Source organism: Saccopteryx leptura, chromosome 8 (genome assembly GCF_036850995.1).
Source record: "Saccopteryx leptura isolate mSacLep1 chromosome 8, mSacLep1_pri_phased_curated, whole genome shotgun sequence".
Classification (NCBI taxonomy): Eukaryota; Metazoa; Chordata; class Mammalia; order Chiroptera; family Emballonuridae; genus Saccopteryx; species Saccopteryx leptura.
In genome coordinates, this window is record NC_089510.1 from 57069783 (window position 1) to 57096919 (window position 27137).

The following is a 27137-nucleotide window of genomic DNA, read 5'->3' on the forward strand; positions in this document are numbered from 1 at the left end:
ACAAAGAGAGTGGCATCGGCCGTTCCCAACCCCTCAGAGGTCCTCACACTGCCCGGAGTCTGGGCCACCTTCTGTTAAGGGGCCTGGAGCGCCCTGGGCAGCCTGTGGGGCCAAACCTCTCGGTCTGGAGGCAGCCAGGGCTGCCAGGTGGACAGGCGCGACTGTGCAGTGGCGGGCGTTCCATGGTGGGGGGCAGGGGTCATCTGAGATGGGACCTAAGAGGAGATGATGCAGGAGGAGGGACTCCTGCTCACTGGGCTTAACTCCCGGGCAGAGCCTGGACCTGCACCCCCCGAATGGCAGGGCAACAGCACGTCTAGTTCCGAGGCCTCCCCCCCACCCCACAACAGACAGGTTTTTAGACAGAATTTTAGATTCCCAACCCTGAATCAAGCCCCGTATCCCTAAAAAATTCTAACTGAGAAGCATTTCCCTTGTCTGAGGAAGCCCTTGAAGGCTTCATCCCAAAGGTCCAGCCCTGGCTTCCCTGCCCTTGCTGGCCCAGCACAATCGGGGGTCCAGTGGTCTGGGCCGCACCAAGCCACAGGAGAGAGAATGAGGGGCAGCCTGTGCCCGGCAGCTGGTCTCCGTGGAGGCCTCGCCGTGGCCTCCTCCGGTGGGTGCCTTAGAGGACAGACCCTGTCCACAGGCGGGAGGCTGGAGAGGCCTCGCTGTGGCCTCCTCTGGTGGGTGCCTTAGAGGACAGACCCTGTCCACAGGCGGGAGGCTGGAGAGGCCTCGCTGTGGCCTCCTCTGGTGGGTGCCTTAGAGGACAGACCCTGTCCACAGGCGGGAGGCTGGAGAGGCCTCGCCGTGGCCTCCTCTGGTGGGTGCCTTAGAGGACAGACCCTGTCCACAGGCGGGAGGCTGGAGAGGCCTCGCCGTGGCCTCCTCTGGTGGGTGCCTTAGAGGACAGACCCTGTCCACAGGCGGGAGGCTGGAGAGGCCGGAACACAAAGGACTGAGGACAGATGGGGGGGGGGGGCTGCGGGAAGTGCAGTGTCCATTCTCTGGGGGGGGTGGAGTGGGAACCAGCAGAGGAGGGGCCCGTGGGCCCTGTCATCTCACCAGGCCCCCTGGATGACTCCAGCAGCTAGGGCTGTGTGGGAAGTCTGGGCTCAGCCTGTTTCCTTGGTAACTGGCCTTTTTCAAACCCAAGCCTGGCGAGGCCCCATGTGGGGGAGCCCAGATCTGCAGGGAAGCAGTGCCCGCCGTGGGTGGGCTGTGGCTGGGGGCCAGCCAGCAGGCCTCAGGTACACAGCGGCAGGCGGTGCCGGGAGGCAGAGGCAGGCGGTGCCGGGAGGCAGAGGCTGGGCTCTAGCCGCAGAGACCTGCTCACGTCCAACTCCAGGTTGCGGGACTTTTCTTTAACATTCATCTTTATTCTACTTTGAAGCAATCACAGGAACTTCAGTGTCGGGATCACATCTCGGAGAGCACAGCGTCATATTCCCGTTCCCATTGCGCGTCTCTGAGTGCTAGCCGGAGTTACTGAAGAGAACAGCCTTGTTTATAGAGATTTCCGAGTAGGTCTGCACTCCCAGGGAGGGTGAGGCTTGCCGGGAGCTGCTTCAGAGGGAGGGCTGCAGGAGGCCCACCGAGAGGGCCAGCGGGGGCAGCAGCAGGAGCAGGGCGGCGCTGGCCCCGGGGGCAGTGCCCGCTGAGGGTGGAACACAGGCGTTAGGGTCCTGAGGCCTCCTGGCTGGACCCATCCAGCGCACCTCCCTGCTCAACTCACCCAGGCTCCCTCTTTCTACAGCTGTCACAATCTTTCTTTCCCCAGGTTTCTTTACATATTCATTCCTTTGAAAATTATGCCACATGTATATTTATGTAGTTGCCTCGTCCTTTCTGGAAGATCATTTTTAGCATTTATCATCATCCAGGGCTGTCTGGTTCCACAGCCAGGGTTCCTGCTGGAAGTCTCCACAGCCTCCTGTTCGGGCCCTCCAGAGACTCCACTCTGATCGTTTGTAATGACCTAGAAAGCCCTTTTACCTGAAGGCGGCAGACCAGTTGCCCCAAATGAGCTGGGAAAGGCTTCAGGCCCTGTTGTCACAACTCCTTTCCCCTGTCAACCCCCCACCAAGACCCCTGGGGATATCTCCCGGGGGAGGGTGCTGGAAACGGGAAGAGTGGGGATACCGAGTGAGTATATGGAGACATAAAAATACTGTGACTCCCGAGGGCAGTGTTTCCCAGGAGGCCCTTGGACCACCTTGAACCACTGATGCAGGGGAACGGGGCAGCACGCCCGCTCCTCCTTTGTGGGGGGCGCTCCTCCTTTGTGGGGGGGGCCCGCCCATCCAGGGCAGTCCAGCGCCCAGCAGCTGCCTACCTGCCCCCGAGCACTGCTGAGACAGCATCCCCTCCAGAGCCGCTACGTAGTCGAGGCCCAGCCAGTCCAGGTACGTGGTTTTCTCCCGTACAGGCTCCGCCCGCATCGTGGCGTCCTTGAAAAGCAGATCTTGGCCATGATAGTCGGAGGAGTCAAACATTTTGAACCCGTTCTTATTGTGGTCATCTCCAAACAGGTCCTAGAGGCACCACAAACAGACCTGTTTTTCACCCGGCTCACAAATGGTCACGCAGGGGCTGCCTGCCAGTCATTGCTCTCCATATGGTGAACCAGAGAGCAGGGGGTTTCGGGGTGCCAAGACTCGGACTTGAACTCAGGAGCTTGACAGCTCATCAACCCCTGTAATCAAGGGGGATTTGGAGCAAGCGATGATGAAGCTGCCATAGTGAGAAGGGGTAAAGTGGCTATCGACCTTTTTAGGGGGATCCCAGGATCCTCTTGAGGATCTGATGAAAGCTGTCATCCACAGAGTCCTCCCCCCGGGTCACATCAGAGTATTTCGGGAAAAGGAGGGGCGGGGCGGAGAGGGGCTGGGTAAGGAACCAGGGGCCCTGTTGTCAGGCAGCCTGGTTTCAAATTCTTGATGTGTTGTGAAAGTGCAGTCAGCAGGGTGTGCAAACCGACTGGGCGGAGAGCACAGGGAAGAGTGGGGTCCGAGATGACCCCTGGGGAAAGGGGCAGGCTGAAGCGGGGAAGACTGAGCCAGGAAGTGCGTCGCACCTGGGACTTGCTCGCTCAGTGTGAGATGCCTGTTAGAAATGCCAGTTGAAATGTTAGGTAGGCAGTCAAAGGTGCAAGTCTGAGACTGAAGGGTGAATGGCAGCAGGACTGAAGATGCATATAGGAGCCACCAGTGTATCGATGGGAGCTGATGGCCTGGGACGGCATGAGGCCCACAGGTGTGTAGGAGCAGCAGAGAAGACGGTTTAGGGTTGAACCCTGGGACGCTCCAGCAGTGACAAGCCTGGGAAATGAAGAGGAGCCAGCAAAGGAGCTGGGAGGAGTGGCCACTGAGGTAGACAGAGAGCCAGGCAGGTGGGGGCCAGGAGCCAAGGGGGAGAGTCCTTCCTGGATGAGGGAGCTGAACCCCAAGGGGAAGGAGACGTGGCCCGTGCAGCTGAGAGGTCAGGTAGAGGCGAACAGAGAATCAGCCACTGAACTTGAGGTCATTGTGCGCTTGGCCAGAGGTAACGCAGGGCACGGGGGGGGGGGGGGGGGCTGGTCTAGAATAGTCTCCGTCCTTCAGAGGGACCAGGAGGAGAGACTTGGAGGTTCCAGAGCAGAGACGACTCCGAAGGAGTTTTGCTATAAAGGGCAATGGGATTATGGCTGCAAAAGATGTGAGACCAAGAAGGATGTTTTTTAAGGTGGCAGAAATACCAGCATGAGAATGACCCAGCTGGGAAGAGAAAATTAATAATGCAGGAGGCAGAGGGGAGAGGGGTTGGAGGGATATTCTCGGCTAAGTGAAAAATCACAGAACCCCCCCCCCCCAGCCTCCATTTCTCCTGAGGTCTGCTCCGGGTAGACTGAGGTATCCCAGGGGCTTGGTCACCTCTGTCATCCAGCCTCATAATGACGTGGCCCCGGCCCTGGCTCACCTGGGCCTTGTCCAGCAGTCCATACACGGCAAAGATGTTGGTGTCCGGCCGGACCATGACGGCACGGGACGGTATCTGTGCCAGGTTGCAGTCTTCGAACTGAAACACCTCGGCCCGGGCCCCATTGGGACACAGCAGCTCATAGTCCTCTGACCTCAGCGCAGCAGCCCAGGGCTCCGAATTGTGGCCTGAGGGGGTGGGGAGAGAGAGAGGCTGCTCTCCTCCTGGACCCCCGCACCCTGGGCTGGGGAGAGAGGGCCATGTCTGGCCAGCTCCCCAGAATGCTCCATTCTTCAATTTCTCTGCTCGATTGCCAAAATGAGAGAGCCCCGCTGTGCCCAGAGTGTTGGCAGGAGCTACGGTTCGTAGGAAATAGGGAGTACCTACTATGCGACAGGCATTTTTCAAGCACTGCTCTATCCTTACAACAGGAACGCAAGGCAAATATGATCACCTTCCATTTTATGGGTGAAGAATTTGAGGGTCTGAATTACTCTCAGGTGAAGAACCCCAGCTGTGTGTTACAGGTCTCGGGCCTAAGGGTGCAATGAGTTCCTAAAGGTGGGGGTTGGCCTCCTGCTCTAACAGCTGAAGTTCTGAAACCAGTGTGGATATAACTATGTGTGGACCCATGAGAGGCAGTTCCAAGGGCCCCACTTGCAGAATCTTATTTAGTGGGTGTAGCATGGGGCCTAGGAACCTGTGTTTTAAACCAGCAGCCCAGTGATTTGGAAGCAGGTAGGTGGTCCAAGGACCTCCTGAGAAACACTGCCCTTGGGAGTCACAGTATTTTTATGTCTCCATATACTCACTTGGTATCCCCACTCTTCCCATTTCCGGCACCCTCCTCCCGGGAGATATCCCCAGGGGTCTTTGGGGGGGGTGACAAAGGACAGGAGTTGTGGCAACAGGGCCCGGAGCTCTTCCCAGCGCATTTGGGGCAACTGGTCTGTCGCCGTGGTAACCTTCCTAGGCGGGTGGGGTCTGGGCTTTGGGATACAACCCGATGATTCTCCCTGGATGTCCTGCTTTCCCTTCACCCGCCTCCACCTCCCCTGTGGGCCACATTATGCTTTTCTACAGAGTTCCTGGGCAGAGAAGCGTTAGGACAGAGTGGAAAATACCATGCCTCTAGCATGTGGGGGTTCAAAGCCTGGGTGTAGGCAGTATACACAGAAAGTGCAAAGGATAGGAGGGAGGCAGCTCCAGTCTTCAGAACGAATAAAATCTCTGAGAGAGAGGGAACAGGAACGGCAAGGAAGTGATGTGTGGCAAGGGGCCCCGAGCCCTGACTGGATCCCAGGTGTGGGTCTAGGGGCTCCTGAAGCACAGAGTTCCTGAGGTCTTTCTCCCGAAAGGCGTCTGGGAAGGTGACTCTGGAGAACACCACCTTGTGATGTGAAGGGGGGTGTGTCCTGCCTCCCGTGGCCTCGGGCTGCAGAAGGATTTCCCGCACATGCCCTGACCTGCTCAGGACTGAAGGCCGGATGCTGATGTGAACTGATGACCCTGTGGAGAGAGGCCCCTGCCACCCCACCCACACACCTTGGTGCCACATAAACATCCCAGACAGGGTCTCTCCACATTGATTGAGATTGAGTTTCTACCGTTCTGGTGGAAATGGAGTTGGACTCCAGATTAGTAAAGACTATCATGTGTCCCACGTTCCTGGATGTGTGGCCAGAGGTCTGTTCTTACCATGAGACTCTTGGGGCTCTGAGACCCCTAAGGGATAGAGACTGCTAGACTCAGTCTTTCCCGTTGCTGCTTGCCCCAATCCCAGCAACACCTGGTGCCTGGATTGTGCTGAGGATGGGAAAAGCCCCCCCGAATCTGGCTTTGCTCTAGCCCCAGCCCCACCACGTACCATTTGTGTTGTCAAAGACAGTTGTGTGCTTGACAAAGGCGACGTCCCCTGCATTCTCAACCAGGCACCTGCCACACCAGAAGCCAAAGCAGGCGTCAGCAGGAGGGTCCCAGCCTTGGTGCCCGGCCCACGCTCCCTGCCAAGCCCACCAGAGTACCTGAAGGCGCCGCTGTAGCCGAAGTACCTTTCCTGGCTGTTACCCACACACTTGTTGCGGCCCTGCTCGTCCCCCACGCAGAGCGCACACAGCGAGGACGGGTAGCTCTTGGGGCTGTTCACGGGCACGCAGCTGGCACTGAAGAACTCGCTCACCGCTGGGACACAGGGAAAAGGCTGTGTCAAGGGGCTGGCGCAGAAAGGTGGGAGAGCCACTCCCTACATGTCTGCCCACCCTGCCTGGCCTTATGGCTTAAGGCCACCTGTCTGCTCTACTGGTTACCCAGATCAGAGTGGCCGATCTCCTCCTGTGAGGAGCACAGCGATGGGAGAACACGGAGGATGAATACAGGAATCCCGCGGGTAAGCTCTGATAAGTGGTCACCAGTCTTCCCTACAATGTTGTCAGGCATGGGTAACTCACTACCTCATAAGCTATTCTGTCCCAGTCAGAGCAACTGCCCAGCTGTTTCGAAGTGGAAGCAGCCAACCCCAACCCCCTCTGTGAGCTTGTGGAGGTGGTTAGAGAGAAAAGTGTTTTTCCTGAGGTGCCAGCCAGGATAGAGGGATGTGTGCAGTCAGCACAAGGATCTTGTCAGCTTCCTCCTGCCTTCCTCTCACCAAGACTGCGCACGATTTAACGCGTGGGGAGGGCCCACGGATGGCATATGGTGGGTGCTTGGTGAAAGTGTCTCTTCAGCACTTATACAGATGGACGGCTATTTTCCAATGGGTCCCCAGACGCCCAGGGCTGCTGGGGGGTAGGGGCAGCTGGTGACTGACAGTAACAAGCCCAGACCCCATGCACCCCTGCTCCCCAAGACCACTGGGGCCAGCTCCACTCCGGGAGAGTGAGTGGGTAGGGGCACCAGGCACCCTCCGCACAGCCACCAGATACCCCGGACTGGCCCGCCGTGGCCGAGAAGATTTCCCGTCTTCCCCAAGAGCAAGGGGAACGTCAAGGCCGAACAGGAAACCTCTCCGGGGCTGCCTTCCGTGAGGTTCTGCTGGAAGAGGGTCCTCGACCCCAGCCTACCCCAAAGGACATTCTGTGCATCTGGGTTCCCACAGAGCGTGGCACCTGTGAGGACGTCGCAGTCCTCGGGCTGGATGAAGCCCCTGCGCACGAGGACGCCCACGGGGATGTCCCAGCCGGCGGGGCTGCCGAAGGCCGAGTGGCAGGAGCGCTTGCCTCGCAGCTCGTTCAGGGAGAAGGCGTTGGAGCTGTTCCGCTTCACCACTGCCACCACGAAGTACGAGTTGCTCTTGTCCTCCGCTGGGGGAAGGGGACACCAGTGAGACCCCTCATCTGTGCTTTCCTGGCCTCAGAGAGGCAAGCTCCGGGGCATCTCCCCAGGGGGCCCTTCCTCCCTCACCCCGCCCCCCGCCGCTCTGCCTGGTGCCCAGGCCCCAGAGGCTGCACAGGCTGGGGGTGTGCAGGGAGCACATCGGCAGCGGCCCCCAGCCTGTGCCCCACTAACAGTTCTTGCCAGAGGGATTTCTTTCGGTTCCATACACCCAGGTGGTATTTTTCTCCCCTTCAGGAAAAAGGTGGAGGCACAGCTGAGGCTGCAGAAGCGTTTTTTTCCTAAGCCCAGAGATTTTTCACATCCAGGTGGAAGGGGGGACCTGAGGTCACTGTTGGAGAGCCCAGGCCCCTGCCAGGGCGTGCCTGAGCAGACAGGAAGGTGGGCCACCTTCTGTGAGCCACACAATCAAGGTGGAAGAGGCCGGCCAGGGAGGCCTCTAGTCTGGGTCGAAATGACTTAGCCTCTTTTTGTATGGCCTGGTTTGCAAGGTAAGAATGGCTTTGCCCTGGCCGGCTAGCTCAGTGGTAGAGCGTCGGCCCGGCATGTGGAAGTCCCGGGTTCAATTCCCAGCCAGGGCACACAAGAGAAGCACCCATCTGCTTCTCCCCCCTCCCCCCCTCTACTTTCTCTCTGTCTCTCTCTTCCCCTCCTGCAGCCAAGGCTCCATTGGAGCAAAGTTGGCCCAGGCACTGAGGATGGCTCTATGGCAGGGGTTGGGAACCTATGGCTCGCGAACCAGATGTGGCTTTTTGATGGCTGCATCTGGCTCGCAGACAAATCTTTAATTAAAAAAATAATAACGTTAAAAATATAAAACATTCTCATGTATTACAATACATTCGTTTCCTACTGCTCATGTTCATGGTTGCAGGTGGCTGGAGCCAATCACAGCTGTCCTCCGGGACAACACCAAATATTTATTGGATAATGCGTAATGTACACAGGTCGTTGTATGGCTCTCATGGAATTACATTTTAAAATATGTGGCGTTTATGGCTCTCTCAGCCAAAAAGGTTCCCAACTCCTGCTCTGTGGCCTTCGCCTCAGGCACTAGAATGGCTCCGGTTGCAATGGAGCAATGCCCCAGATGGGCAGAGCATCGCCCCCTGATGGGCATGCCGGGTGGATCCTGGTCGGGCGCATGTGGGACTCTGTCTCTCTGCCTCCCTGCTTCTCACTTCAGAAAAATACAAAAAAAAAAAAAAAAAAAAAAAGAATGGCTTTTATATTTTTTAAGGGTTGTTAAAAAAAGAAGACTATGAGGTAGAATCTTATGTGGCCTGAAAAGACTAAAGTGCCTACTCTCTGACCCTCTGCAGGAAGTTTGCAGATTGGGGCCAGATTTTCAAGAACTGAATGGGAACACTGAGGCCTGGGGCAAGGGGGGCTTGCTTGGGACAGACAGCAGCTGGCCCAGGACAGAGGCATTGAGGGAGACAGCTAGAGCTCTTGAAAATGGCCACGGGGGCAGTTTATACATACATGAAAATATCAACCCCTCCCGGCCACAGCCAGCAGCCTGGCCCTGCACTCACGGGCGTACTGCTCCCCAGCCGCTGGGATCAGGCCGTATGTCTTCCCCGCTGTGTAAATGTCCTCGCCCCTCAGGGTCACAGCATCAATTTTCCCAGCCTGTATGGGGACAGAAAGAGTGGCCAGGCTGGGGTGGGCTAGAGGGTGGCTATGAGTGTCAGGATCTGATGGAGGTACCAGAGCCAGGTCTCTTGGGGACTCGCAGGCTCCCTTCCCCTGACGACCCCGTCCTGAACCATCAACCCCTTCTTCTCGTTGTGAAGATGTGTGGGCAAGAGGGGCTCCTGGAGGACCAGAGGCCTGAGACCAGCCCCACCAACACTCCTGTCACGGGTGTTCATGTCGTTCTTCCAGCGTTTTCTGAGTGTATCCTGTTGCCAGGAGACGGTCTCCTGGTGATGATGTCTCCTGAGCAGAACCTAGCACGATCCCAGTCCTCTTGTGTGGTATGGGTTCTCCCCATGGAAGTCCAGCCCTTGGAGGTCTGGGGCACTGCTCCGTATCCTTAGCACCCGGCCAAAGGCGGGCACACAGCGTAGGTGTAAAGCAAGGCATGTTTGTTTAATGTGTGTGCAAGTGGGTGAATGACCCGGTCTTAAAAGGAAGCAGTCTCAGGGCCTGTGAAGGTGGCGCCAAGGCTGAAGGGTAAAGCGCCACCCCAGGAGGCAGGGTGGGCACTCCTGAGAGGCTGTGGTCTGGCCTGCACTTGGGGACCACCTTGAAAAGAGCTCCTCATGATCAGGTCCCACCTACTTGCTCTTAAAAAACAGGAGGGGAGGAGTCCAGGAACCCAAGAGCTGCTGGGACACCTGTGGCCAAGGTGAGACCTCATCCCTGACTGCAGGACCTCAGGCTGCCCCCTAATCCTGGCCTCCATCTCCAGTCAGAGAAGCAGGACAGAGCGGGAGGGGCCTCTGAGACCACAACCAGTGCTTTTAACTGCCGGTGGCAGACATATTAGTGGATGCCAAATAATGTAATGGGTCATGACAAGTGTTTAAAAAATAAAAAAGAAGACTAGAGCCTGACCCATGGTGGCACAGTGGATAGGGGGTTGACCTGGGATGCTGAGGTCCCAGGTTCAAAACCTCAAGGTCACTGGCTTGAGCACAGGCTCACCAGCTTGAGCTTGGGCCACTGGTTTGAGCTGGGATCATCCACATGATCCCAAGGTTGCTGACCCTGGCTTGAGTCCAAAGGTCACTGGCTTGAAGCCTAAGGTTGCTGGCTTGGCTTTAGGTCCCCCGCTCCTGTCAAGACACATATGAGAAGCAATCAGTGAACAATTAGAGTGATGCAGCTATGAGTTGATGCTTCTCATCTCTTTCCTTCCTGTCTCTCTCGCTTAAAAAAAAAAAGACTAGAATATAATAGAACAGAAACTATCAGCATGCATTTTACTTAGTAAGGGGAAGTACTGTTTTATCTCATGTCTCTCTATATAAAGAATTTTTTAACATATACGTCTGAAAGAAAAGTTTTGTGTACCATACTGTGATTGATGTAAAATGTATTTCTGACTGCAAGTTGCTGTCAAAATGTTTAGCAGACAACGATATAAGCCCACACCTGGCGTGCACAAGAAGAAACTGAAGCAGAAAGGGGAAAGGCTTGCCCAAGGCCAGAGGGTCAACCAGGGCCAAGCTGGGCCACCCACCCAGTGAGGAGGAGCCCCTGGGCTCCCCAGGGGAAATGGTCCCCCTCTGCCCTGTTCCCTGAGGTGGGTGGCTGGTCCTGTGGGTCCTTCCTTCTTCTCCCCAGCCTGCCCTGTGACCTCCAGAAGAGGTGGGGCAGGGGGAGGGGTGCAGACCATCCCAGGTACTACCCTCGCTCACCCACAGGGCCCGCTCTGCCCCTCTGGTCACAGCCCCACCTGGATTTGTTCCATGCAGTGCTGGGGGGACTCAGCCGACACACACTGGATCTCCGGCCTGAGCCTCTGCCGGCTGAAGGCCACAGCCATGTCCCCACACTTCTGGATCTCAGGGGTAGACAGCACACACCAGTGCAGGTAGTGGGGCAGCCCTGTGTGAGTGTGAGCACGTGGTCACCGCACACTCACCTGCTTCAGGGGCCGCCCTGAGCATGGCATGTGGGGTGGGGCCCGTGGGGGCTGGTACCGCGGTAGGAAGAGCTTGGAGTCAGACCCAAGGGAAATTCTGGCTTTTCCTTCATTAGCAATGAGGGGTAAGTCATGTAACCACCTGATCCTATATCCTCACATAGAAACGGAGTAACTGTACCCTTTCCTGGGGTTGTGAGGGGGGCTGGAGGGAGATTATAGCTGCCGTGTATCTAGCTCAGTGGCACTCCATTTCCCTGGTTGTGGGCGAAGGATACATGGGGTTGGGGGCTGGAGGCAGGAAGCCCTTCAGTAGACTTTGCAGTAGTTCTCATGAGAGGTTAACACCTCAGCTAGGCCGTGCCCATGGGTGGAGGAGGTAACACCTGCGCCAGGCAGTGCCCATGGCGGGAGGGGTAACACCTGCGCCAGGCAGGGGCCATGGCGGGAGGGGTAACACCTGCGCCAGGCAGTGGGCATGGCGGGAGGGGTAACACCTACGCCAGGCAGTGGCCATGGCGGGAGGGGTAACACCTGCGCCAGGCAGTGGCCATGGCGGGAGGGGTAACACCTGCGCCAGGCAGTGGCCATGGCGGGAGGGTAACACCTGCGCCAGGCAGTGGCCATGGCGGGAGGGGTAACACCTGCGCCAGGCAGTGGCCATGGCGGGAGGGGTAACACCTGCGCCAGGCAGTGGCCATGGCGGGAGGGGTAACACCTGCGCCAGGAAGTGGCCATGGCGGGAGGGTAACACCTGCGCCAGGCAGGGGCCATGGCGGGAGGGTAACACCTGCGCCAGGCAGTGGCCATGGCGGGAGGGGTAACACCTGTGCCAGGCCGTGCCCATGGGTGGAGGAGGTAAGACCTGCGCCAGGCAGTGGCCATGGCGGGAGGGGTAACACCTGCATCAGGCAGTGCCCATGGCGGCAGGGGTAAGACCTGCGCCAGGCAGTGGCCATGGCGGGAGGGGTAACACCTGCGCCAGGCAGTGGCCATGGCGGGAGGGGTAACACCTGCGCCAGGCAGTGGCCATGGCGGGAGGGGTAAGACCTGCGCCAGGCAGTGGCCATGGCGGGAGGGGTAACACCTGCGCCAGGCAGTGGCCATGGCGGGAGGGTAACACCTGCGCCAGGCAGTGGCCATGGCGGGAGGAGGTAACACCTGCATCAGGCAGTGCCCATGGCGGGAGGGGTAACACCTGTGCCAGGCAGTGCCCATGGTGGGAGGGGTAACACCTGCTCCAGGCAGTGCCCATGGTGGGAGGGTAACACCTGCGCCAGGCAGTGGCCATGGGTCAGAGAAGGAGGAATAAGGCCATGTGCAGGGAGAAAGATGGGACTTGATGACTTCAGGGTGGAGTGCTGAGGAGACCCTTCCCAAGACAGACCCTGATGGCCTGGACCCCACCCCCCAGAGGCAGGGCAGTGGAAGCACAGGTTCCCCTCCCGGGGTGGCGTCCTTCCCTGGCCACCTCTCTGGTCGTGCAGTCAGGCCGGGCTGGAGCCGCAGGAGGAGAGACAGGCGGACTTACGGTTGGAGTCACAGAGGAAACCCTTCATGGCATGCAGGTACTCAGGGCCCAGCCATGCCTCGTAGGTCTGTGTGGCGATGGGCACCAGCTCGGAGGTAGCGTCTTTGAATAGCAGGTTCTTCTGGCCATAGGTCTCAGAGCTGAACATCTGGAAGCTACTGTTCTCATGGCTGAACAGATGCTGTGTGTCAAGGGGAAGGGCTGGTGAGGGGCTGCAGGGGTGCATCCCTTCTTCCCCATTCAGCCACCACCTTCTTCTTCCTGTGCCCTCAGGGCACTGCCCACCCTGAGGACCAGGTGATGCCCCCTCCCTCCTTCCTCCGTGCTCCCCAGTGCACCCCACCCTGCTGCACTCAGCTGACTGCACACAGGACTCCTGGCCCAGGTGGGGGCGGCACCGAGCACAGCAGGGGGCGCAGCCGTGGGGCACAATGTGGCAAAGCTAAGTAAAGCTGGTGTGCCCAGCAGCCAGGAACTTGCTGCTCTTGTAAGCAGTGATTTTAGCAAAGTATTATTCACCACATTTAATCAACGGTGTACTTGGACACTTATTCATTTTGTCATTTTATTTATTTGTTCATAAGTTCCAGTTTTGCTTTTAAGAGCCAGCTAGGATAATTTGTCCCTGAGGACGGACGAGGCCTGAGGTTGGACAGGCACCACGGAGACCTGGGTCTCCAGCCGGGGTGTGTCTCAGGGGAGGGTCCCTCCCGGTCTGACCAGCCCAGCTTCAGGATGGCTCTTGCCCTGAGCTCCCACCCTGGTGAGAAGCAAGAAGGTCCAGCACCACTCCAGCGGCTGGGTGGGGAGCCTTGAACTCACCTGGCCTTCATCGAGCAGCTGAAAAATGAGGCCTCCGTCTGTGTCCGCCCGGACCACCACGGCATGAGCGGGCACCCGGGCCAGGTGACACCGTCTCCACTCGGTGACGTCGGCCCGGCTGCCGTTCAGGCACAGCAGTGTGAAGTCCTGGGACAGCAGCTCCTGGCCCCAGGCGGGCAGGGTCTTTCCTGGGAAATTAAGAAGCCTCTGGTGAGCCACATCTTGTCCAGTGGAGGGTGGGGGGTTCTTAGGAGGGCCTCAGGGACAGCCCATGAAAGGGAGCTTGGGGAGAAGTTAAGGTGTCAGGGGCCATAGACCCACAGTGAAAAGAAACTTCCAGGAGGTGAGAACCCATAACCTCACCAGGAGGTGAGACCCAGACTTGACCAGGAAGTGAGAACAAGAACTTCACCAGGAGGTGAGACCCAGACTTGACCAGGAGGTGAGAACAAGAACTTCACCAGGAGGTGAGACCCAGACTTGACCAGGAGGTGAGACCCAGAACTCAGAATGAACAGGAGCTTGGAGGCTCTACAAGACCTGAGGTCTCAATAGCCTGTGTCTACTTTCTTATATTTTCTACCTTTCACTAATTTCTACTAATAAAATGGATTTGAAGTAATAATATAACACATACACACAAAACATTTATTAAAGGTAAAAAGAGTAAGAGAAGAAGAGAAGCTCACACAGAGGGAGGACAATGTACCCTCAGGCACTAAATCTGCCTCCGAGCAGAGGACAGGGCAGGGTGCCAAGGTGAAGACAGACTGACAGAATCCACCCAGAACGGTGTCCCAAGGAGAAAAGGGTAATTCTTCAAAGCTTCACCTACATAGTAATTCAACTATTAATATTTTGGTATATTTCTCCCAAGTCCTTTTTTCTATTCTAGCTTCTAACCATTTTAAGTATGGTTAAGGACATCCTTGATAGGCAAGCTTGCATCCTATTTTTTCCATTTGTCCTTTTAAAGTAATTTTCCACATTACTGGAAACTTTCCATAAAACTCATTTAGAATAGAAAACAAGATTTGCTTGAAAGAGTGATGTTGACACCAAATAGGAAAATTAAGAAGACTAATTTTAAAATAAGGAGGAGAAAAGATAATTTGTGGGACCCTGAAAACTCAGTTCACCTGAAAGCTGTTTAAAAAGCAAAACCCCAAACCAAGAGTAACAGTTTGGAAAACCCCATACAGTTCAGTTTTAATGACTGCAATCGTTTACAGCACTCTCGGTTATTCAGTGTCATTCTCTCCCCACTCCCCGCCTTCTCCCTGTTTTTAATCTGCCGTAAACCACCGTGCAGACTCGCAGACTCGGGGAGCATCTGGCCTTCCCTTGAGACAAATGCATCCCTCAGGCATTCCGACCCACCGCTCCCCTTCTCCACCGATGAGGGACAATTAAAGTCTTGTTGCTTCACTACTTCAGACACTTATGTCAGTTCCATTCTTTAGCTCTTACCAATCTTTTTGTGTGAATATTCTTTAAAAAATTACTACTATATGACCCAGTAAATCTGTCTTCTGGGCATCTACCTGAAAACTTTGAAAACATTTATTTGTAAAGATGTATGTATCCCTGCGTTCACTGCAGCATTATTCACGGTAGCTAAGACATGGAAACAATGAAGTGTCCTTAGATGGATGATCATATAAAGAAGATGTGGTGCACACATACGATGAGATACGACTCAGTCGTAGGAAAAGATGAAATACTACCATTTGCAACAATATGGTCGGACTTTGAGAGTACCATGCTAAGCAAAATAAGTCAGATGAAGAAGGTCAAGAACCGTATGATTTCACTCATGTGGGATAAGAAAGAGAAAACAACAAATGAACCAACAAAACAAACAAACAAAGCTCTTAGACACAGGTACCAGAAGGGTGGTTACCCGAGGGGGAGGGGCCTGGAGAGGCGGACAAGAGTGAAGGCTCCGATGGTGACAGGAGACTAGACAGTGGGTGGTGAACACATAATGCAATATATGGATGATGTGTACTTGAAAGTTATATAATCTTATTAACCAATGTCACCCCAGTAAATCCAATAAAAAGAAAGATGGGTATGACAGGATTTGCCTTGTCGACCTAAGAGTTGTAGTAAGACACTAAAGAAATCATAAAAAAAATTACTCCCGGCCCTGGCCGGTTGGCTCAGCGGTAGAGTGTCGGCCTGGCGTGCAGGGGACCCGGGTTCAATTCCCAGCCAGGGCACATAGGAGAAGCGCCCATTTGCTTCTCCACCCCTCCCTTCCTCTCTGTCTCTCTCTTCCCCTCCCGCAGCCGAGGCTCCATGGGAGCAAAGATGGCCTGGGCGCTGGGGATGGCTCCTTGGCCTCTGCCCCAGGTGCTAGAGTGGCTCTGGTCGCGGCAGAGCGATGCCCTGGAGGGGCAGAGCATCGCCCCCTGGTGGGCAGAGCCTCGCCCCTGGTGGGCGTGCTGGGTGGATCCCGGTCAGGCGCATGCGGGAGTCTGTCTGACTGTCTCCCCGTTTCCAACTTCAGTTAATTAAAAAAAAAAAAAAATTACTCCCTTAGATTTCCTTAGATTACCATCAAAATTTTAAAAGTGCCGATTTTAACCAAATACATCCCTGTTCTTTCTCCACCTTCCAAATTCTCCTTTGTTGAACTTCTCTTGGGGCCCAGGTCCCTGCTGCCTGTTTTCACAGGATTGTCCTGCTCTGGGGACACCCCCAGGTGCTTCCTTCTTTGTTAGATCACTTCCTTCTGCTCCTCAAGTCTGGCTCATATGGTTTGCCTGCATGAATGTCAGACTATGGGATGGACCTTCTGATTCAAAAGGCAAAGATTAAAAAAAAAAGATAATTATTTTTAAAAATGGACAATGTTCAGATGTTATGGAACAGCCAAAACTATAGAGACAAAAGTCTGGTTGGTGGCGGCCAGGGTGGGTGGGAGGACTTCTGGGGTGAAGCGTCTGTCAGTCACCATCTTGATTGTGGTGGTGGTTACACAACTGTGTGTTTTTGGCAAAAGTCATAGAACTACACTTCAAAAAGGATGCATTTTTGCTGTATATAAATTTTACCCCAATTAAGAAAAAAGAGCCATAGGTAAATTCAAATTAGGGTTCATTCTATATAATAACAAGCCTGACTCTTCAAAAATGTCAGTGTCACAAAAAAAATTTTTTTGACACTCAAAAAGTTAAAGAAAACTGAAAAGTCTGATAACTAAATACCAAGTGTAATCTTACATGAGGTCCTGACATGAAAAATATTGCTGCAGACAACAGAATTAGGACAATTAGTAAATCTAAAATCTGGACTGTAGGTAACAGGATGGTGTCAGTGTTACACTGTCCCAGTCTGATGACGGCACTGCAGAGAGGTTCCCACCTCCCCGGTCTGAGGAGACACTGCAGTGCTGGGGGTGTGAGCAGGCAAGCATACTCTCACCTGGTGCAAAAGAACACGTGCATATATACAGAAAGAATAATAAGTCAGTGTGGCAAGTGCTAAAAGTTAGTATCCTGGTAAAGGACAGAATAAAAGGGAGTCCTTTGAATTATTCTTGCAACTTTTCTGAAGCTCAGTTATTTCAAAAATTTTAAAAATGTATATGACAATGATATAATGGGTCAACACATAACACTTCATCCAGGGATAAAAGGGTGGCTTCTTCAGATGAGAGAAAAATGCCAGGAAGGGAAGGCACACTTTTGGAAAAGTGGAGCCCAGTCTTCAAGTGGGAGCAGAATGCAGCGCCTTAGGCGGTCAGGGCAGCTCAGAGCTGCGCCCTTGGGCCCCTGGCGGCGAGCAGTTTGAACTCCATTGCTGAGCCCCCCGCCTCCCCGCCCCGCCCGGCCCGCTGGCCCCCCACTGACCGTCCGAGTTCTCCAGCACAGTGCTGTGCTTCACAAAGGCCACGTCCCCGGCCCCTTCGGCCAGGCACCTGCGGAGGAGAACCCCGTGAGCTGAACCCCGTGAGCTGGGTGGGCCTGAGCGCGGCCCGCAGCCCTCCCCCACCTCTGAGGTCTGGCCTGGACCGTGCGGGTGGGTCTTGGGGGAACATGGGTTTCCAGTTGTCTGTGTGGCTTTGCCAAGTCGTGGAGCCTCCCTAACCTCGTCACCTGGGAGGCGGGGGTGCGACAGCGGCCGCTGGGGAGAGCTCTGTACCCGTAGCTCCGTCCGCCTGCCCCTGGGCCTGACCTGACGGGAGTGCAGCCGCCGCCTCCGTGCTGGGGGCGTTTGAAGACGACTCGGTCCCGAGGCAGGGCCCACACTTGACCTCCTCATGCCCTAACAAAACCCTGAGAGGAAGGGGCCCGGACTTTTAGGGGTTCTTTATATGTCACTGCCCAGTGAGGGAGACAGGCCAGGGCCAACTGGGCAAAGGGGATGCCTGGGTCTCCACAGCCAGCAAGTAAGCAGGGTCTGGCCTGGGGGGTGACCCCAGGAGCCCAGGAGCAGGGGGTGGATGACAGTCTCTGGCTGGAGGACAGAGGACTGTTTCTCTCTGTGCTAAACACTACATTTCCCCACACCCCAGCCCAGAGTGAGGGCCCCAGTAGGCTCCCGGCTCCAATGGCAACACTGAGGCCCGGCAGTTAGGGACTCAGCAGGCTTCCGTTCCAGTCCCTGCTGAGCACGGTTCCTCACTTATAGACAGGTGGAGGGTCACCACATATGTGAGAGACTCTCTTGGATGCACTGCAGCCTCATCGGAAGTGCCAGCCTGAACTAGAGGGTCCCTGCCGCCCTCCCCCACCCCTCCGCCCTCCCTGCCGCTCTGGAACACCAGCACGGGGACGCGAGAGTGGCCATGGGGACACGAGGGTGGCAAAAGGCGGTTTTGTCATTTTCTTCCCTCTGAGTTCCCACCTCTCTAAATATACCAAACATATTGATTTATGAGCAAATCCAGTCTGGCATATTCCGGCTTGATGTTTTTAAATCAACCAGGGCACTAGAACTATATAAAGGGCGCTTTGATGTGATGCAGACATTGGCACTCCCCCAGGGCCCTCTGGGCCCGAGTATTTTTCCCCAGCTCGTGTGGGGAAAGACCTCAGCCCCGACTCAGCGGCGGAGGGCACCAGCCCCGCCCAGAAGGCGTTCCCCTCTCACCGGAAAGCTCCGCTGTAGTCGTAGTATCTCTCCAGGGGGCTCTTGTCACACACACCCTCCCCAGCGTCATTGCCTCGGCACAGGCGGCAGAGGGATTTGGAATAACCGGTCTCTCCTGCTCCAGGGACGCAGCTGCCCCCAAAATACTCGCTGACAGCTGCGGAAAGGAGGTAGAGGGAGGTCAGCCAGCTGCACAGCAGGGTCAAACACCTGTCCCTGTCCCTGACAGAGGGCTCCCGAAACTGAGGCTGCAGTGGAGAGCTGGGGTCTCCGGTGATAGGGCTGGACCCTTCAGGCTTCAGTTTGAGCAAAAGTGGAGAACTGGATCCAGTCAGTGATCCCCAAACTGGGGCCACAAATGTGTGGACATTGGGAAGTGACTGTTGTTATTCAAAAATGGCTCAGGGAAATGAAACATTTACCCCAAAATGGCCATACAGAACAACCAGATAGGAACTAGATACTGTTCTCATTGAGGGCTTGATTTCAAAATCAGTACAGGTAACCAGTGAAAGCAGGGAAAGAAGTAATTACTTAACCAGTATAGACAATTTGATAGACAGCACTTCTCCAAACAGGGAGGGGAGGGAAGTGGAGGAGAGGAAGGTGTGAAGCATGAAGAGGTCGAATCTGGGGTTTCCAGGCCCCTGCCCGCCCTGAGGCCCAGTGTCCACCCTCTTGACAAATATTTGTCCTGTGCTGAGGGCACTCCGGGGTCACGCAGGGTGAGCAGGATGCCAGTCACATCCTGCTTGTCACCCAGCTAGACTGAGCTCTTCCAGGACGGGCTCCCTTTCCTGGTCATTTCTGCAGCCTCCCCGGGGGTGGAGGGAAGACATATAATAGATGTGCTGAGTGCCCGACAGACCACCCACACCCAGCCACCGTCTGTGGGGCCACGGCTTCCAGGCTTTGTGGGTTGTGCTGGTTGACACAGTGCTTGGGGCTGAGTGGGGCAGTGTATACATGTGTATGCAGTGTGTGTAATGTGACACATGCATGCATGTGGGCGCACAATGGTGAGGTGGCCGCCAAGAGGTACGAAAGTCGAACTCACAATAACTACCGCTCCCTGAGTGAGCACACACTCACGCCACGCACTGTGCGAAGACAATGTGTGAACCCTCTCAGTCCTCCCAACCTCACGGCACTGTAGTTGTTCTCACTTTACAAGATGAGGAAACTGAAGTTCAAAGAGGCAGAGTGACCTCTCAGAGGGCAGATCATGTGGAGCCTGGGTTTAAACCCACATCTATTTGACAGCAAAGTCAGGGATTTCAGAGACCGTTGTTCCTCCTGCAGACTCCCTCATCCACACCCACCCCCAGGGGCACTGGTGGCCGTGGAGCAAACCAGGGGGCAGCATCCTTATGGACAAAGGGTTTGGGGACACCCCTAACTACTTGAAGGGGATGGTATGATCCCAGGAGGGCAGTTTGAGAATGTGGTTGTCATGTGTCAGGGGCCAACTCAGTGTCCCCTGTGGAGAGATTGACACAGCTGGGTGGCCAGCCAGTCACCAGGAAAAGCAGCCCAGAGCGTGAAAAGCAGGGCTTCAGCTCAGGCTGCCAGAACGAGGGCTCAGGGCTCTTAGCTGGGACCCTCAGGCCTTCAGCTGACTCCCGTCTCGCCTTTCAGACAAGACAGAAATGACTCATCCGTGCGGACTGAGGACCAGAGGCATCCTATTACTAATGACTAGGGCACAAGTGCACTGTGGTGGTGGGTGCCCATGGTCAGAAAGAAGCTGAATTCTGAAAAACAAAGCCAGTGTTATTTCTCACATTTCATCCTCAGCTTCCTCATTCAGATCACTCTCAACTCCCTTCTACAGAACTTCCTGTCTGCACGACAGCCCCATCCTCACTGCGGATAAATCAGAGAGCAGTGAATCTGATTAGCTGCTTGTGAGCTTTCTGGGTACAAGTCCACAGCTTGTTTGGGTCGTGAAGAAATAGTTTCTGACTGGGAAGTTGAGGACACATTTCTGGAGATAGCATCTGAGACCAGGCTCCCCCAGGTGAGAGCGCTCTTTGGTGATGGACCTTGTCCCGATGTGGGCTGGGCCCGGGCTGCCAGGACAGTGGACAAGGGAGCGAGAGTCCAGTGCTTTGGAGGGGCCTTAGACGAAACTGAACTGGTGGCAACCCGGGGCTGGCCAGCATGGAGGTGACACCACCGCTGGGTGTCTGGGCGGCCCCTGGGAGAGGTGGGACCGGGCTGTTCCTTAAAGTAGATGCAAGATGAAGGTGAGCCTGGAGGGAGGCTGCCCTGGGAGGGGAGAGCAGGGATGAGGCAGGAGGGTGCCCAGAGCCCAGAAGGAGCTCTGCCTGCCGGAAGGCCTCACCTCTGAGCACGTCGCAGCCCATCACCGAGAGCCGGCCGCTCTCTACCAGGTAGCCCACGGGCACGTTCCAGCCCACCGTCCTGTTGATGCCCGTGTGGCAGGACTTCACGCCTTTCAGGGTGTTGATGGTCAGGTTGGAGCTCCTCCTGACCACGGCTACAGCATAATAGGAGGTACCAACCCCTAGAAGGAGGAGAGGAGAGGAGTGAGGCAGCAAGGGAGAAGCCAGGAGAGGCTGGGACCCTGTTGGGAAGGCTGTGGGAGAGGGGTGTGTGTGCACATGCGACACTGTGCATGAACGCGTGTGTGTGCACACCTGTATGTGTGCATGGTGTTCTAGTTGCGGAGAGAGCAAGTGAGTGCAGGCCACATAGCTTGTTGCAGACCCCGCCCTCCTCCAGCCTCATGGGGTAGATACTATCTTGAGATATTTCCTTAGATTATTTTCACCTTTCCTGTCCAAGTCAGCTGGCACTTCGCTGGGTCTACATTTGTGCATGTCAGGGGAGCCATGGGCCAATAGCAGAAGTGGCCTGCAAGTTTTGTTTTCCAAAGTGAAGAAGCCCTTTGGAGAACTTAGAAGAATTGCAGGAGTGGTATTGTGGTTGTGGAAGAAGAGGGGTTGAGAGGAGCAGGGTGAGCAAGGTAGTGGCTTCCCCATATTAGAAAAGTGATTTCTGGTGCTGAGAAGAAAGAATGGCTGGCTGGCTGGCTAGATAGATAGACAATAGATAGACGATAGATAGAAAGAACAATGTGGTCCCACTTCACTCCAGACCCTGACTGGGCTACATGGGTGGGCAGGAGTCTACAGCCTTGCAGAAGATTCCCCTGGGCCAAATGTGGCTGAGAAGGAGCCTTTCAGACAAGACAGAAATGACTCATCCATGGGGACTGAGGACCAGAGGCATCCTATTACTAATGACTCGGGCACAAGTGCACTGTGGTGGTGGGTGCCCATGGTCAGAAAGAAGCTGAATTCTGAAAAACAAAGCCAGTGTTATTTCTTATAGGCTGGAGCCTGACTCCTGGCAACCTGAGCAGGGTGTCTGGTCTGACTCACCCGCTGTAATGTACCTTTGTTTTTAGTTCCTTGGACACATGAAGCTCTTTCCCACCTGGGACTCTTATCTGGGCTCCACTTAATGTCATTTCCCCAGAAAAACCCTCTGTCTACTCTATTTCTTAAAAAAAAAATTTTATTGATTGATTTTAGAGAGACAGACAGACAGAAACAGAAACGTTGATCGGTTCCTATGTGTGCCCTGAGCAGGGATTAAACCTGCAGACTTTGAGCACCGGGGCAGTGCTCCCACCAGCGGAGCTGCCCGGCCGGGGCTGTCTGCTCTGGTTCCGTTCCCTCCACACCCCCATTGTCTCCCTCTCGGCCTTTACTTTTTCATGCACCCACCACATTTGTAACTACATTTTTGGGGTGTTTGTTTGTTTACTACCTGACTGCTGCTCTTTGAGGGCAGAGACTGTCTCTCTTTTGCCTATTCCTGTATGCTTATGACTGGCATGTAGTAGGCACTTAATAAATGTGTTGAGTTAATTAAAGAGGAAGCGCTGTATTTGGGACCCATGGGGTAGGGCTGTTTCTGGCCATTGAGCCAAAAGGCTGGCTGGTTTGGGTTAGACTGAGTCCTATGTTATCTGGTAGTCATTAATTCAACAAGGAACCAAGAGCAAGCCTGTGTTGGGTACTGAAGATGAGGACCAGGGCCTCCTCAGGGGACTCACTATGGTGAGGACAAAGAAAACAAGAGAGAAGGGGACAGGGCCTTGGCAGAGTGAGTCAGCACTGGGGAAGCAGAGAGAGAGGCCAAGAGGTCGAAGGCCCAGCGTAGCTCCTTGGAGGAGGCAACTGAGCTGGGCTGTGACGGAGGCTAGACATTGGACAAGCGGAGGTGGTGGAGAGGTACAAAAGGCAGGCGCAGCCCGAAGTGCATCTGGGTGTGAGGTGCAGGGCGCGGGGCAAAGGCGCTAACATTCCCCACAACGTGCCACTGTCGGTGCTCGCACACTGGCTCATTTATTCTGTGTGACGGCAGTGATTACTACCCCCATTTTATAGTCAAAGGCGTGGAGGTTGTCCAAGGTCATTGGCGGGCACAGGAAGGGGCAGAGCTGGGATTTGTGGTGTGCCGGCCCTGCAGCTCCTGGACACCACCCCTCACCGTCCCCATCCCCACCCTGCTGCTTTTGACAGACAGCTACTCGAGTGTGAGGCAGCTGGCTGGCATCGCAGAGGCCTTGCTCACTCCAGAAAATCACGTCCAATCCTATGCCAGGCACAGGACAGCCCCTCACTAACAGTCTGTGGGTGAAAAGCCGGGGCTGCTGGGATCCCCAGGAGGAAGAATAAGTGTGGGTCAGTCCTCTGCGTCCCTGACACCCTACTCTCAGAGAAAGGCAGTGTCAAGAGAGATTTAGGGCCCTGGCCGGTTGGCTCAGTGGTAGAGCGTTGGCCTGGCGTACAGGAGTCCTGGGTTCAATTCCCGGCCAGGGCACACAGGAGACGTGCCCATCTGCTTCTCCACCCCTCCCCCTCTCCTTCCTCTCTGTCTCTCTCTTCCCCTCCTGCAGCCAAGGCTCCACTGGAGCAAAGTTGGCCCAGGTGCTGAGGATGGCTCTATGGCCTCTGCCTCAGGCGCTAGAATGGCTCTGGATGCATCACCCAGATGGGCGGAGCATTGCCCCCTGGTGGGCATGCTGGGTGGATCTGGTCAGGTGCATGCGGGAGTCTGTCTGACTGCCTCCCTGTTTCCAGCTTTGGAAAAATACAAAAAAGAGAGAGAGAGAGAGAGAGAGATTTAAAGAGCCTCTGGAGGTTTGGGTGGCCAAGAACCCAGGGCTGGGCCGGGCCCAGTAAGGACATCCTGCTGAGTGACTCCTCTTTCCTCCCACCCCTCCTCCACTCAGCCCTCTGACCTTGATCGTACACTTCACCCACCACGGGCTTCAGGCCGTACTCCTTCCCCGCTTCATAAATGGCTCCTCCATCCAGAGTGATGGCATCAGCTTCCCGAGCCTGCTGGGAAATGCGAGTCAACCCCACCCGGTCCCTGGGTCACTCAGGGAAGAGCTCAGGGACACCCACCTCGGGCCCCTTGAGGTCCACGCTGGTCCTCCTTATGTATGTATGTATTTATTTATTTAATTTTTTTATTTTAGAGAGAGAGAGACAAGGAGCAGGGAGGAGCAGGAAGCATCAACTCATAGTTGCTTCTCATATGTGCCTTGACTGGGCAAGCCTGGGGTCTCAAACTGGCGATCTCAGCGTTCCAGGTTGACACTTGACCCACTGCGCCACCACAGGTCAGGCCACACTGGTCCTCTTAGTCTGGCCCAGGAGCCCTGTCCTGGTTCAGCCTTGCAGGCTGCCCCCCCACCAGAACCTAGGGGTCTCCCCCTTTACTAAGCCAAAGGTGACAGTTCTCCTAGGCCAAGGGCTCACCTTGCTTTTCTAATTATGTTATTTGAAAAATATTAATTTTATAGGACAAAATCAGATAGTACAAAACAGTAGGTAGTGCAAAGTGAGTCTCCCTGACTCCCACCCTCTGCTAACCTGTTCCTCAGGGTCCACTGTAGGATGCAGACCAAATCCCATACATGCCCTCTTCAGTTTTCTCCTTTTTATTTTAAAACACAAAGGGCAGTATACTATCAATGTGTCATGGGAGTCCACGAATAGAATTATAGTTCAATATAGCTGCTTTATACACACAGTGGAGCCTGACCCAAGCCCTTGGCCATGTGGGACCACAGCTGGGTCAGGTCTTGGGGGCACAGCAAAGGCTGAGCTGCAATGGAAACTCAGGTCCCCCTGTGCCCACCCCTGAGGCTTCCCTAGGTACTTTGTCCTGCTACAGAGGTTCCTGCCTCTGAGTACGGTCAGTGCCATTCAAAACTGTTTCCCACCCCCCACTCACCTACCCAGGATGCTGGCCCCTGTTCCTCCTTCTCCAGAAACCACACCAGCCCTGTTTTGGAAAACTCCATGGTGCCGTGAGCAACCACCACAGGTCACTGAGGAGTCCGGTGCCGGGGCTCTCCTTGGTGGGGTGGGCAGTGCCCTCTCCCTTCCCGCAAGCAGAGGACTTGTGGAAGAAATACTCCGCCTCCCAGACACTTTCCCCATTGGCGCCCATCTGAGCAGGGGCCCTCTCCGAGGCCTCCCTGGGCCTGGCCTGGGCTTGGGCAGGAAACAAGCTGGCCCTTGTTACCTGGGAAACTCAGGAGATCCTATCGCCCGGCCCTGGCAGGGGGACATCAGTGCCTTTCCCAGTGAATGAGGCTGTTGTGTGCTCCCTCCTGAGTCAGAGTACTCTTGTCTGGCGGGCGGGGGTGGTGGAGCGGAAGGGAGAGGACTCACCGCGACGAGCTGGATGCACTGGTCTGCCGAGGTGCCCTGGACGCACAGGAGGGAGGGCTGGATCCCCGCTCTCTCGAAGGCCTTGCTCATGTCGCTGCACTTCTGCTGCTCAGGGTCTGAGGTTGTGCACCACCTCACCTCCATCCCGCTGAGTGCTGGGGACAGGGGACAGTGAGGCCAAGCTCTGTGGGCATCCCCAGCCTGCAGAGGGGGCTCCAGCAGCTCGTGGTCACCCAGTCCTCTGGGAGGCACTGCCCTTCCACTGGGAGGCACTGAGGCACAAAGAGGTGTCACAGGCTGGGAAGGGCTGGTTCACTGGCAGAGCTGTATGTGGGGCTAGTATGTCCCTGTGTTCAGGGCAGATGGGTGGCTCTGAGCCTGGCCCTGAACAAAGGCCAGGGAATGTCTCCTAGGCTATCAGTTTGGTTACTCTTGCCCTCCCTGCCATCCTGGAGTACACCCAGCCTGGGGTGCGTAAGGCGCCCGCTTCTGCTCCCACGGCCGCGCAGGGGCCTGCTGGCTCTGTGACGAGGCCAGTTCCTGCCCCTCTCTGGGCCTCTGTGTCCTCCAAGAGGGTGCTGGACGGGGTCCCTCACTGAGCGGTGTTCCCAGGCCCTCTTCATGAACTGAGGCGGGAGACAGGCAAGCGGTGGCGCCTGCCCTGAGGAGCCCTGCACCCTCTTGGGGCGTCTGTGATTCTGTCCTGTTGCAAAGCCTTCCTCAGGGGGCACAGTGCCAGGCCCCTGATAGGGTGTGGCTGAGGAGTTAGCAGGCTAGCTTCAAGTTCCTGGTCTTCCACCTGGTGACTACAGGCAACTTGTTTGACCTCTCTGAGCCTGTTTCATCTTTAGGGAAAGCAGATGAGAAAACCCACTTCTGCGTTGTAAATAAACCTATGTTGAGCCAGGACACACAAGTCCTCAGTGAACTTCTGCTTGGGAGGGACCTTGCTGAGTTCCATGTTCTGACCAGGTCCGAGTCCCAGAGAGCTCGCAGCCCTGGGACCAGGAAGAGGCCAGCAGTGCCGGAGTTCCCTGCGGCGATGCCTTTGCAGACCTGAGCTCACCCAGCGCTGTCTCTGCGGCGAGACTGCCAGGGAGCTTCCCGCGGGCGCCTTCGGGTGGGGTCTGGTTCTCACCCCCCTCCCACCCGGGACCAGGTCACCTCTCGTGTCAGCCTGTGCTTCCCATTCCCACTCCAGGGCTCAAGACTGCGAGTGTCCACAGCCTCGCCTCCACCACCCTCCGCCTCTCCAACTCTGCTGCTCCAGGACTGCGCCTGGTAGGCCGGGCAGCAGCCGAGCCCACACTACGGATGTCAGGGCCATTATTTTTGTATAGAAGAGGTCGCAGCAGTGACTTGTAACCGTCCTTTCAGCAGTCTGCACCCGAAGTCCGGCCTCATGTCGCACAGTCCTGGCCCTGACTCCCTTGGGAGGGGGCGGTGCAGACGCGCGGAGCCCCCGCTCTGTGCCCCCTCCTCCCTCCCTGCATCCTGCAGGTCTCCCGGGAGACATCTCGTCCCTCCCTCCCTCACATCCCTCGGACTCTGCTCCCGTGTCGCTCCCTCCCCGAGGGGACTCCAGGGAGGTAGAGCCGCTCTCGCCCCCAAACCCTCCTCTGGCTTCCACGCCCATCAAGTGCGGTCGCCCTCCCGCACTCCGAGGCTCTCCCCTCCACGCCTTTGCCCGCGCCCTTCCTTGGCGCATCAGAAGGTCCGCTTTTTCAACGCCCAGTTCAATGCCGCTTCCTACGTGAAGCTCTCCAGACATCCCAGTCTGCTCTGGTCAGTGCTAGTTCTATCGTCCTCATCTGCGAGACGCGGGTTCAGGACACACTCCCCAGCCCCCGGACCCCTGCTCAGGGGCGCTGGAGAGCTCTGGAACCCCCGACCCGGCTTCTGCTCCCACGGCCGCGCAGGGGCCTCACCAGTGCGCAGAGCCAGGAAGAGACACAGAGCCACACTCGGGCCCCACATGGCGCGGTTTAGAGCCGGGTTGAGTGCCGGTTGAGTCTAGGTCAGGGTCCCAGTGGGTCAGCAGCAGCCGAGGCTTTCTCCCTCCTTC

The 27137-nt window shown here is 56.0% G+C and overlaps 1 protein-coding gene across 3 annotated transcripts; it reads right to left on the reverse strand.

Annotated features, from left to right (window-relative positions):
• Positions 1 to 1287: 1287 nt before the first annotated feature.
• MELTF (melanotransferrin) lies at positions 1288 to 27137 on the reverse strand. 3 transcript variants are annotated; one of them, XM_066347204.1, is made up of 16 exons: positions 27001 to 27137; positions 25073 to 25227; positions 23626 to 23725; positions 20692 to 20874; positions 18345 to 18501; positions 17102 to 17169; positions 13242 to 13429; positions 12420 to 12600; positions 10700 to 10851; positions 8829 to 8925; positions 7065 to 7259; positions 6012 to 6141; positions 5828 to 5895; positions 3961 to 4148; positions 2339 to 2537; positions 1288 to 1660 (listed from the first exon to the last, which is right to left on the reverse strand). In XM_066347204.1, exons 1-16 carry the CDS (start codon positions 27047 to 27049, stop codon positions 1572 to 1574), a joined length of 2199 nt encoding a protein of 732 aa, XP_066203301.1. In that variant the 5' UTR covers positions 27050 to 27137; the 3' UTR covers positions 1288 to 1571. The 3 variants fall into 3 exon arrangements, with proteins under 3 accessions (XP_066203301.1, XP_066203300.1, XP_066203302.1); XM_066347203.1 differs by having other exon boundaries at positions 5985 to 6141; XM_066347205.1 differs by lacking the exons at positions 2339 to 2537; positions 3961 to 4148 and having other exon boundaries at positions 5985 to 6141.

Bases quoted from the DNA above. Each gene is read 5' to 3' on its own strand.
- MELTF (XM_066347203.1), bottom strand. From the start codon at position 27,049: ATGTGGGGCCCGAGTGTGGCTCTGTGTCTCTTCCTGGCTCTGCGCACT. The intron at 25,228-27,000 runs GTGAGGCCCCTG...CCCTGTCCCCAG, and splicing joins CTTCCTGGCTCTGCGCACTG to CACTCAGCGGGATGGAGGTG. The intron at 17,170-18,344 runs GTGAGAGGGGAA...TCTCCTCCGCAG, and splicing joins GACTACAGCGGAGCTTTCCG to GTGCCTGGCCGAAGGGGCCG.